Source organism: Falco cherrug, chromosome 8 (genome assembly GCF_023634085.1).
Source record: "Falco cherrug isolate bFalChe1 chromosome 8, bFalChe1.pri, whole genome shotgun sequence".
Classification (NCBI taxonomy): Eukaryota; Metazoa; Chordata; class Aves; order Falconiformes; family Falconidae; genus Falco; species Falco cherrug.
The window spans coordinates 53,098,741-53,110,067 of record NC_073704.1 but is presented as its reverse complement, the minus strand read 5'-3'; the positions used below and the strand labels follow the sequence as shown (position 1 = coordinate 53,110,067).

Here is an 11,327-nt window from a genome sequence, read left to right as displayed (position 1 = left end):
GCAGCTATAAATTTTAAAAAGGAAAGCCACGCATGTTTGAGCAGTGAGTGCCATCCCGCTTTCTCCTGGCAGTGGTGCCCAGCCCGCTGCAGAGCAGGGTGAGTACACAGCCATGCGCACCCTTCTGCGCGGGGTGCGTACCGTGCAGGCACGCAGGGGAGGTCCCTGCCAGCGCGCACCAGGCCACTGACAGTATGTGGCTTTTACCTCGCCCTGACTTGGGTGCTCTGTGCAACCAGGCTGCAATTTGTCTCATGAATAGTAAGTCATAAGCAGTGTGATGACCACGATGTGCCGGTGAGCAGCACCCTCCTGTGGGCCAGGTCCATATTCCCAAGATGCAAGAAATGACACATTTGGTCAGGTTTAGTGCTAATTGTACTTTACAATATGTGTAGTTATAGCACATGGTATTACATATTCAGGCTTAGAAACTTGCTGCCGTGTATTTTAATGTTACTTGACATAACAGGTTATATGACTTGGTCAGGTCACGGCCAGTAAGAGTCAGAACAAAAATTAGAGCAGCGCTGGGTGCAGTTCTGAGCACTTACTGTGAGCATTATCTCTGCACACATGTCCTTGAGTTATGCAGAAGGTTTTCTTGATCCGGCGTGGCTCAGCTTTTACCTGAGGATGCCTTTTACCTTAGGAGACCTCAGCACACATGCTGTAATTTTTGTGTTGGTGCCAACAGAGTGGTAGGAACACTCAATTACAGAGAATGCCAGCACGAGCTTTCTGCTCTCTTGAAAAGCACAGGACAGCCGTTGCCTTCGGTGGAGTTACTCTGATTCCTGCTGATACAGAGCTGAGATAACCGGCTCCCATCAGCAGCACCCTTTACCCATGCTAATCAAGGCTCTACCTGACCTGGGGACAGCTAATTCTCAGTATACACGGTCCTGTACTAGATGGGATCCCCCCAGCCCTGTCTCCTGTATCACAGCGTGGTGGAGGCAGCTTGGGAAAGGTGTTCCAGGGGTCCAGCCCATGCAGAGCCCTCCCGGCACCCGGTAAGCAGCAGGCTAGAAACTTCCTGAGCACTTAGACCTTTGTTACAGCTTTTGCAGCACTTCAGGAAGCTTCATAACCCCTTTTCTCAAACCTGTTGACTCCCATCGCACGCTGGCAGTCCATCCCACCATTTGCGTTGTGGGGAAAAGCTGCTCATGTTTAATAGCACATCCAATCTGGTTGTGTGGCAGGTAGTGGGAGATGGGCTGTGGTTTCTGGGCTTCTTACCCACCTGCTGGAGCTTCTTTCTGTCCTGTGACATTGAGATGTGACCTCTGTAGGATCCTTCCCCACTGCCTCGGTGCACAATGAACTGGTGTGGGATGGCTGCTGGTAGAGCTTGGGAGCTGGTCACGGGGCTCTGCTCGACACAGAGCCTGCTGTGCTGGGCGGGGGGGGGGGGGCAGGTTGTGTTAGCTGCAAATAGGGTGACCCTGTGAGCCAGCCAGCAGCTACAGAGGGAAGCAGCATCCCACCAGCACGGCCTCAGTGCCGTGAAGGGCTTGTAGGCAGCACACACAGGTCAGGCCTGAAACAATGCCAAATAGCCTGGGCTGAGGGCCAATTCAGTATGAAATAGAAATGCGTCTCCCCATTTTTATTCCACTGTATTTATCTGTAATCAATTTAATCTGTTTACAGAGCCATTATAGCGTTTTTAGTTATTAGCTTGAAAAATTGGGAAAGGATTATAAACACTGGACATTTATCATGCAGGGAAAAACATGAAAACAGCAACAAAATGCCGCAAAAGTTGGCAAAGAGTTATTTTCACCCTTCTTATATAAACTGGGAATGCTCCCCAAATCTTCTTGCTGGTGTGTTTGGAAGTGCTCTTTTATTCCGTCTTCTAGCAGTGGGTGTCAGTGCTGAGGGAAAGGCTTGTAGCAGAGCATTAGCAGGGTGGACCCAGTCTGCGGTGTCCTCGATGGCTGGACAGTTGATGGGTGGTGTGTGACCTCTGCAGCCAAAGATACTCTTCCACGTCCTTTTAGATGTGCTACCTCTGCACTGAGTCTCTTTCCAAGGACGTACGTTCCATCTCACACCTTTCAGAACACACTAGAAAATGTTCCTTGTATGTCTGCCGTCATGGTTAATTGCTGGGAGCAAGCAGTAGCTTAAGTAGATGCCCTTTATCATTATTTATTTCTAGGTTCCTTGATCCCTCTCAAACTTCAGTGGTGTGGCTGCATTGCCGTGTGCAGTCACAGGGTGAGCGACACTTTTAGGCTGACAGTGGCTATGTCTGGAGAGAAGTTTATCTTTGCCTTGCACGCTGTGCACCCCTGCACATCAGCATAAACTGCCCTGCCAAATAACAGGAGGCTGAAAAAACTTCTGTTTTCTGGGATGATCTAGTGTACTGCTTTCCGTATTGTCTGGTGTTATCTCTTGCAGAAATGTGAATAGTTGCTTTCCAGGAAACCATCGGGGAGGTTCTGTTCAGCCTTTGTGCCCTGGGGCACTTTTGTTGCATTTTGCCGTATCTCAGCAGTGGGACTGATTCTGGGCTTGTCTCCTTTTCCTTGTTTTTCCCTTAAAAAAAGGTGATGTTTTGCAGATGTCTACTTATTGAAAATCGGTTTCCAAGTGGAACTGAATCAGCAGCCTTCCAATAAGACTGTCAAGTCCCAAATCTGAAGGGAAGGAAAAGCATCTCTCTTAGATACCTGACTCCACTACCTGGCTCACTTGCCTTTTGTTTGATAAAGTTGCACGTGTTCTAAGTAACTGCAGAGCAGTGGGGTGCAGCCATACTAAGTCTGGGTGGCCCATTTACGGAGCCAAGACACATGGGGTGCTACTTGAAAGGCTTCCAGAAGCCAAACAGTCATAGGTGTATGTGCAAGCTTTAAAGCAAATAAAAAATCCTTGTGCAGTGAAGTTAGCTCTGTTCCAAAGAAAACTGGAGATGCCAGCTTGTCCTGTTAAACAAAAACTATGCATTGATGCAGCAGCAGAGATTTGAATTCACGACACTTCCCTGCTGCAAAATGCCTGGGGAACAATCACAAACCCAGATCATTTCATGATTTTTTTCTACTGTAGGCTAGAAAACTGAAATTCCCGCTATTGCATTTTCCTTGCACCTGGAGCTTGGGTTCCCACCGCTCTGTTTCTAGCTGGCTGCAATGGCTGTTGCCTAGATGGATGTTACATTGCTGACAATCCATGTCATAAACAAAAACTTTGGATTTCATGGTTTCTGCTTGGTTTAAAAGCAGAGGGTGCCATGTTACTGGCAGGCAACATCCTGTCTGCACTTGCATTGTTCAAGCTCACACCATCTGTCCAACCCAACCTTGCCCAGAATGGAGCTAAACAGCAAAGTGAGTTTATAGTGGCAATAAAGAACAACCCTTGAAGATGCATTTGAAAACAAGCGGTTTCAGCAGGTAGCTGTGGTGACCTTGCATTTGGAAGGCAGCATAGCCTTAGCCAGCTCAAGGTCACATGAAGTTCCGCTGGGGGTTTCTTTTTTTAAGCTGTCTGCTATACATTTGCTAGAGGAAATGTGAAATGTCTGCGGTTTCTGCCCTTGCCTCACCTCATGCACTAAAAGCGATTTCAGAGATGTACACAGTGTTCAGTGTCACCAGCTATGTTCCTACATCCTTTCTGCCGGGGAGAACATCAAATGGGCTCTCCTCAGTGCCCACAGCCTGCGTTTCCAGCACAGAGAGGACCATGCAGAAGCTGCCCTAGTATGAAGGCTTGCTGTTCCCAAGAAGTCAGTGCACAGAACTGAACACGTGGAGAAGCCAGCTGGAACAAGGACCTTGAGAGCATAACTGCAGGGGAAGTGTGGAATATTTTAAAGTTGAGTATACAAAAGCAACTGGGAATTTGCACACAAGAAAGGGGGTGAAAAATGTGTGGGGAAGGGTGGCAGGGGAGGCACGGAGAGAGAGGAATGAAAAAAAGAACTGCTTACCAAACCTGTGCCTTGGAGAGGTGGAAGAGCATGGCTATATCAAGGCTTACCAAGGTATATCAGGTGGTAAAGGAAATCGTAACAAAGAGTTCCAGAATGTATAAGTGAGGATGGAAGTTAGAAGGAAAAGCAGCAGCCCGCAGTGAAGGCAGGGTGGAGGTTAAAGGTAGTCTAGATACTGTCATAAATGGAATAAGTGCTCTGTCCCATTTTCTTGGTGGAGACATCAGAGATCCAGAACTGGAAATAAATGCTCCCTAAATAAGGTCAAAACCCAAAGATGGATTGTGCTCAGATGTGTTTCATCCCAGCAAACCAGACGACTTAAAAGACCAGCCTGGCCAGCTCTTCAGTGACTGAATTTCAAGATGAAGGAATAATACAGAAAATGGAAATTTGGGTCATTTGCTAAGGAAGAAGATGGAAAAGGAAAATGTGTAGAGACAACATTAGACAGACCAAGACACAAAATGAACTACAACTAGGAATGATTGTAAAGCATATGAGGTGGTCATCTTTTAAGGACGGGAGGAATGATGAGTCTTAAGGAAAGTTACAGTTCGTTACTGAAAGAAGGGGAAGGGAAAGGGGAACTATCACCAGATGTACCTGAAAATACATGAGCTGTGGAGGAATGGCAGAGTAAAGAATTCATATAAACAGATAAAAACATGGAGCAGCTGTCTCCCCTACCATGTGCTTTCATTTTTTGCTGCTGTCAGAGAGCACTCATGCTTCTTATTTATTTACTTCTAATTACTGAGATACAGACTACCACTGATGAGATAAATGTAGCTCAGGATGCTGCTCTTCCCCTTCTCTTCCCTCAGGGTGTCTCCCCAGCATCTAAATCAAAGCTTTGTGGAAATGTCATCCCTCCATGCCCCACACCATCTCTCCAAACACCGTGGGCTCTCAGCCCGCTCCCCAAGCCCAGAACACAGTCCGTGCCAGAAGAGGCAGGGGCCAAGCTGCCATGGGGCAATGACACATCCAGCAAGATTTTAGAGACTAGGTTGGTGGAAAATAGATGGAAAAGAAAAAGTGGAGAATGAGGTGAGTGGGAGTATGTGCTGAGAGGTCTGATGCAGATTGTTGGCAGGGATCACGAGAACAGAACAGTTCCAGCTGGTATTTATGAGGCTGCTGTTTCAATTCAGGATGATAAAACGTTACCTTTCCTCCTGGCCTCTAATCCAGCTGTTCACCTTTACCTACAAAAGAAATGCAACCTTGCACTTACTGAATTGTGCTTATTTTCTGCAAAGCACAACCCCTTGTTCTTTGTGCTAAAAAAAAATTGTGCTGGTCTCTAAAAGACATGTGCAAGATGTGGATTGTGCAGATTTGACACGTACTGAGTTCTTCTGTCTCCTTAGAAATCACCTGTGTCACACTTCTGACTTTGCAGACCTCTGTTTTGCGAAGCCTGGGTGCAGCCCGGCATCACTGGTGCTGTGGAAGCGGTGAGCGCAGCGTGGCCGAGCAGGGGCGGAGGCGTGGGGAACAGGCAGCTGAGCAGGGCCCAGGGGCTGGTGGCAGCACGCTGGTGGAGAAGCTGCCAGGAAAGAAAAGTCATCCTGGAAAAAGTTTGGCTTTTTGATTGTTTTTTTTTTTTTTTTTTTTGAGCAAAAACTTACACAGAATAGACGAAAACCTGAGCAGAGAAGCCCGGCAGGACTCAAGCAATGATGCTCTCTCAGTTCAGGGCGGGGCAGAGCAATAGCACACACAGGCAGATTTCTTTGCATTGTTCCTCTTGTTTTGCAAACACATCTCCAGATACCAGCAATACTGTTACCTGGCAGGAGCACTGCTCTAAACCCCTTCAATCATTCTTAATGGCCAGAACAAGTTTTCATCAAAAATACTCTCTCAGAACAATGTTTGTTTTCAAAACACAGCTCTGTTTAGCCCGCTGCACCATCTTCATCGGCTGGAGCAAGATAAAAGGACTGATTTCTTGGCTGAGAAACTTAGCTCTCTTCTCAAGGGAAGCAGCACAATGTCCAGAAGGAAGGCAAAGGAAACAAGTTTGCAGTTGTTCGCCTCATGCTTTCTCTGTTCAATGTGCTCTGCAAGGTGAGGAGACGGGTCTGTCCACAGGGGACAAGCCCCAGGTAGTGAGAAAACGCCCAGCATCTCCTCACAGCCAGAGGTAAGGCAGTTGGGTTGGGACTAGTGGTGTGAAATGAACCCATGGGGCAGGGGAATGGGATTTCTCATCAGCCCAGTTCAATTTCCAAAGTGCAGCTGCTCTAGGTCTCCTCTCAGGAGAATTTCTGTCTGTGTGTATTGTTGTTTTGACAAATAGGTATGTTTTGTTGCAGCTGCATTTTGACTGAAAAACTCAGAGTAGCTCTGGAAAGCGTGTATGTTACTTAACCAGACTGAAAAAGCAGGATGCTTTTGTTCTGCAGATAGGATCCCCTGTGGTGGGCCTGTTTGATGCAAGCCAGGAATGTAATTTAAAATTTTGAAACGTTAAAGGAAAACTTATTTTGAAAATTACCTCCCTTACCCAGGTGTTACATTCCTAAAGCATCACTTGGAATTTCTCAACATTTTGAAAAAGATTTTTGCTGAAGTGGAAGTGTCACCAAGAAATGCAGGGTTCCTGAAGAAGTTTTGGTTTCAGTGAAATAGTATGATCTGATCTTAACCCATTCTGCTTTCCTCTTTCAGAACAAGAGGTATGTTAGGAAGGAGCACAGGGATCTCTGTAGCTCTGCTCCTGACATGGGCATCTGTGCCGGTGTGAATGCAATTTAAAGCATGGTCTCAGGACTGTGGTTAATCAGGTCCATAAGTGAAAATGAACTGGCACCATGGGAAAGTGCTTTTCTGTTAGATTTGTCTGAGGTTATTTTCCTTTATTTTATTTATCCATGCAATGAGCAAGAGGCCTGGAGCTAAGCAAAGTGCATTATGTACATGACTGCAACACGTCATGGCTGCCTGTTCTCCTGCCTTAGCAATGGAGGACACATCAAGCCAGAAGTCAGGGCAAAGCAAAGACGCGCTGGGCTCCGTAACGCCAGAAGAGACTCCTGCCAATTTTATACATGTCAAATTGGAGGAGTATGAGCCTTCAGGCTTCAGCACCAAGGAATTAATCCTACAGAAAGCCAGAGAGGTCTGCACATGCAATCATCAAACCATCATCACCTTCTTCTGTCGGCTGTTTCCAGTGCTGGACTGGCTTCCCTGTTACAATGTCAAGACGCAGTTGCTTGGGGATGTCATATCTGGGCTCCTGGTGGGGATAGTTGCCGTCCCTCAGTCCATTTCCTACTCCCTCTTAGCCAGCCAGGATCCCATCTACGGCATCTACACCAACTTCTTCTGCAATATCATTTACGTTGCTATGGCCACTTCGCGCCATAACTCTGTGGGCTCCTTCGGTGTCCTGTGCCTGATGATCGGGCAGTCTGTGAACCGGCACCTCCAGCAAGCAGGGTACAGTGACGACAACGCTGGCTCTTTGGTGGTGGGCAACTCGACCTCCTCCACTAATGGGACAGGTGCCTGCGACAGGAGCTGCTACGCCATCACTGTGGCCCTTTCCTTAAGCTTTCTGGTTGGTCTTTACCAGGTACAAATGTTTGCTGTTGTACTGTTTCCCCTCTGTCCTTTCCCTGCTAGGAACTTCTCTGAGCTAAAGATCTCTAAGCTCCAGTCTTGGTTCAGACTTACAAGTTACAAGAAACCTTTCCTGATGTGACTAGACCCTGACGCCCTTGAATCAAATGTAGAGATTTAGAAAGTTCCAAACATGGCTGAATGTGGGGGTTTGTTTCCCCCCCACCATATAACAGGCCATGTCCTTGGGTGTGTCTGAAACATCCTTAGGATCACACACAGCAAGGCAGGAGAAGGAACTGTGGACCACCTTCCCACTGCCCTCAAGGACCTTGCCATCAGCAGGGGCTCCTTCACCCCTGGCAGCGTCCCCACCACCTGAGCCTAGCTGTCCCCAAACAAGCTCAGGCTCTTTCTCTGGAACAACTAAAATTCGGTGCATCACACCAGTTTTATGCCGCTGAGTGATACTTGGAGCTGCTTTGATGGGGCTGCTGCCGGGACTTGCAGCGCTAATTATGTGCCCTTATTGCTTGTAAAGAGACAGCAGAAGGGACCTTGTAGGCTTCTTTGCATGGCATCTCTAGCTACGGATGAGTGTTATAGGTAGGTTTCTTTAGTTTTTCATCCCCCAGATTAACTACTGAAGACAAAGCCCTCTGCCTCACACTGAATGCTCAGCAGACAGAATAGCCAGAGCTGCTAAAGTGTAAGCAAAATGACATAAATTACCAGTTACCTCTTCCAGCCCTTCTCATTGATGCTAAAAGTATGGCTGTCTTGCTTTTCAGATCCTGCTGGGGGTTTTGCAGCTGGGCTTTGTGGCTGTCTACCTGTCAGAACCTCTCCTCAGTGGCTTTGTGACTGGCTCCAGCCTCACCATTATCACCTCCCAGATGAAGTATCTCCTGGGACTGAAAATCCCTCGTCATGAAGGAGTGGGGTCCTTCATCCTGACATGGGTTGACCTTTTCAGATACATTCAGAACACGAACATCTGTGACCTGGTCACCAGCCTGGTTGCTTTGGCCGTCATAGTGCCTGTCAAAGAGGTCAATGAGCGGTATAAGGAGAAGATGAAGGCCCCGTTCCCCATAGAGCTGCTGGTGGTCATTGTAGCCACAGTAATATCTTACTACTGCAACTTTGAAGAGCGATACAAGTCTGCTGTTTGTGGGGAGATCCCCACTGGTTTCAGGAAACCCACTCTACCAGATATAAACCTGTTCTCCAGCCTGGCAGTTGATGCTCTGCCCATTGCTGTTATCGGTTTTGCCATGACCGTCTCCCTGGCGGAAATCTTTGGCAAAAAGCATGGCTACGCTGTCCGTGCCAACCAAGAGATGATTGCTATCGGCATGTGCAACCTGATCCCTTCTTTCTTCTACTGCTTTGCCAGTTCTGCAGCCCTGACCAAGACTCTGCTGAAGGAGTCCACGGGGACCCAGACCCAGGTCTCTGGCCTGGTCACCTCCCTGGTGCTGCTGCTGGTGCTGCTGTGGATCGCCCCACTTTTCCACTCGCTGCAGACCTCCATCTTGGGGGTGGTCACCATTGTCAACCTGCGGGGGGGGCTGAGGAAGTTCCATGACACCCCCAGCATGTGGCAGCTCAGCAAGCTGGACACGGTGGTGTGGTGGGCAACCATGCTGTCCTCCACACTGATCACCACGGAGATCGGGCTCCTCATGGGCGTCTGCTTTGCTCTGCTTTGTATCATCTTTCGCACGCAGAGACCCAGGGCCACGCTGCTGGGCAAGGTCAGCAACACGGAAATCTATGAGGACCAGTCCACTTACAAGCAGCTCAGCAGTATTGCCAACATCAAAATCTTCCGCTTCGAGTCGTCCCTCTACTATGCCAACAAGGAATATTTCAAGACTGTTCTCTACCAAAAAACTGGGGTAAATCCTACCCTGCTGGCCGCTAAGCACCAAAGGGTGGGGGCCCAGGCAAGTACAGACACAGGCAACAGCAAGAGCTTTTTTGGCACCAGGTGTGACTGCCTGAAACAGGCCAAGAAAAGGGCTGAGAAGCCTCCAGCAGATGCCTGTCCTCCCTCCACAGACATGCACACCTTAATCCTTGACTGTAGGGCAATGCAGTTTATAGACACTGTGGGTCTCTCTGCGCTGAAGGAGACACGTCATGACTATAAGGAGATTGGTGTCCAGGTGCTCCTGGCCAACTGCAACCCATCCGTCCGCCACCGGCTCCGAGAGGGTGGCTGGGCTGGCGAGATGGACAGTGGTGGCCAGCTGGCTTTCCACAGCGTCCATGCAGCAGTGCAGTTTGCTGAATGGTGGTACCATGAGCAGCAGGAGGAGAGCAAGGAGAAAAAGGGTGCTCTCCCGCACCCCGACAACCTGAACTTTCAGGTGTCTTTGTAGACCTGAGTGTGAGGGATGATTTCTAATGGGGATGGGCTTAGGGTGTGCTGGAGAGGAGTTCAGTCTGAGCGTGCGAAAAAACAATCTGATGAACTGTCAGCAGCAGGCATGGGGCAATAGGATTGGGGAAGGCATGGATGTCGGGAGTGGAGTGCCAGCAGCTGAACAGCCTGAGCGGCGTTTCGGGGGCTGTCCCGTCGGTGAGGAGCCTGGACAGCTTCTAACCCTTCTCCTTGGAAAGGGCTGCGGCGGCAGGAGGTGCCGCGCAGGGGGACGGGACGCCGGGCTTCCACCAGCGGCTTCCATTGCAGGGCTCCCCCCGCGCCTCGCCGCGCCGCTGGCCACCCGGAGCCCCCGCTGGCCACCCGGAGCCCCCGCGGCCGGGGTCGCCCCGCCGCTCCCGCGCGGGCCCGTGTCTCGCGTGGGCACTGGGGGGCACGAGTGAGCCGCGCTGCGCGGCCCCAACTGCGCTGCGCGTCCCCGCGGCCGCGCCCCCCGCGCCCCCCCCCGCGGCCGCGCTCCCGCCGGCGGCTGAAGCGGCCCCCGCGGTGGCGGGCAGGGGGCGCGGAGCGGGCAGGGGGCGCGGAGCGGCTGGCGGCGGCCGTGTGCGGCCCCTCTGCTCTCGGTGTGTGGCGGGGGAGGCTGATCCCGGCCCCCAGCCCGGGCAGGGCGGGCTGGGTCGGGGGGCGCCGGCCGGGGCGCCCTGTGGTGGGGCTTGCGGGGCCCCTGGGAGCTCACCCGCCGGCCGGGGGTCGGAGCGGCTGGGCCCCGCCGGCAGCCCGGGACAGCCCTGCCCTGTGCTACGGGTGATGCGCGGCCGCGGGGCGTCACCGCGGGGGGAGGCTTCGCAGGGGCCTGTCCCCAGGGGTCTGTGGGCTACCCAAGCTTTATGCCTGAAAATCCTATTTCCCGTGGCCCCCTGGCGTTAAGCACCACCTGATTGCTTTTGGGGGAGGGTCGAGCCGGGACACTGAGGCGAAGGAGAGAGGGGCTGCAGGCCAGGTCTGCCACCTGCTCCGGGGAGGAGCCCCGGTGGTCCCTCCCAGCCCCCCACCAGCAGGCACAGCCCAGCCGCTGTGAGCATCTCCCCTGTGCTGCGCTCTGTGTGCACCCCCAGGCGGGAAGGGGCTGCCCCCGGCTCAGACCCCCCAGGAAGGTTCACAGACAGAACCGGAGCTTGTTACGTGGAGTTTCCTTCTATGTGCAACTCCATGTCCGTATACTGGCCCAGTGCGGAATGACTAGGGAAAGAGAGGACGCCAGCAACCCCCCTCGTGGCACAGTCCCTTGACAAATTGCATTGTGGAGAAACGTGCACCCCAAGGCATCTCTGAGTGCAAGGCAGCAAAGCTGCTCCCCTGCCTCCTGCGATGTGTGGCTGTGGGGGCTGTGGCCTGATG

At 51.2% G+C, this 11,327-nt stretch overlaps 1 protein-coding gene across 1 annotated transcript; it reads left to right on the top strand.

Moving 5' to 3' along the window:
• The first annotated feature begins 42 nt into the window (after positions 1 to 42).
• Positions 43 to 10,269, top strand: LOC102049848 (sulfate transporter-like). Its single transcript, XM_055718196.1, has 3 exons — positions 43 to 3,840; positions 4,786 to 7,550; positions 8,329 to 10,269. Exons 2-3 carry the CDS (start codon positions 6,906 to 6,908, stop codon positions 9,925 to 9,927), a joined length of 2,244 nt encoding a protein of 747 aa, XP_055574171.1. The 5' UTR covers positions 43 to 3,840; positions 4,786 to 6,905; the 3' UTR covers positions 9,928 to 10,269.
• The last annotated feature ends 1,058 nt before the right edge of the window (positions 10,270 to 11,327 follow it).

Excerpts from the sequence above, each read along its gene's own strand:
- LOC102049848 (XM_055718196.1), top strand. The coding sequence starts at position 6,906 with ATGGCTGCCTGTTCTCCTGCCTTAGCAATGGAGGACACATCAAGCCAG. Across the intron at positions 7,551-8,328 it reads TTCTGGTTGGTCTTTACCAG|ATCCTGCTGGGGGTTTTGCA; the intron begins GTACAAATGTTT and ends CTTGCTTTTCAG.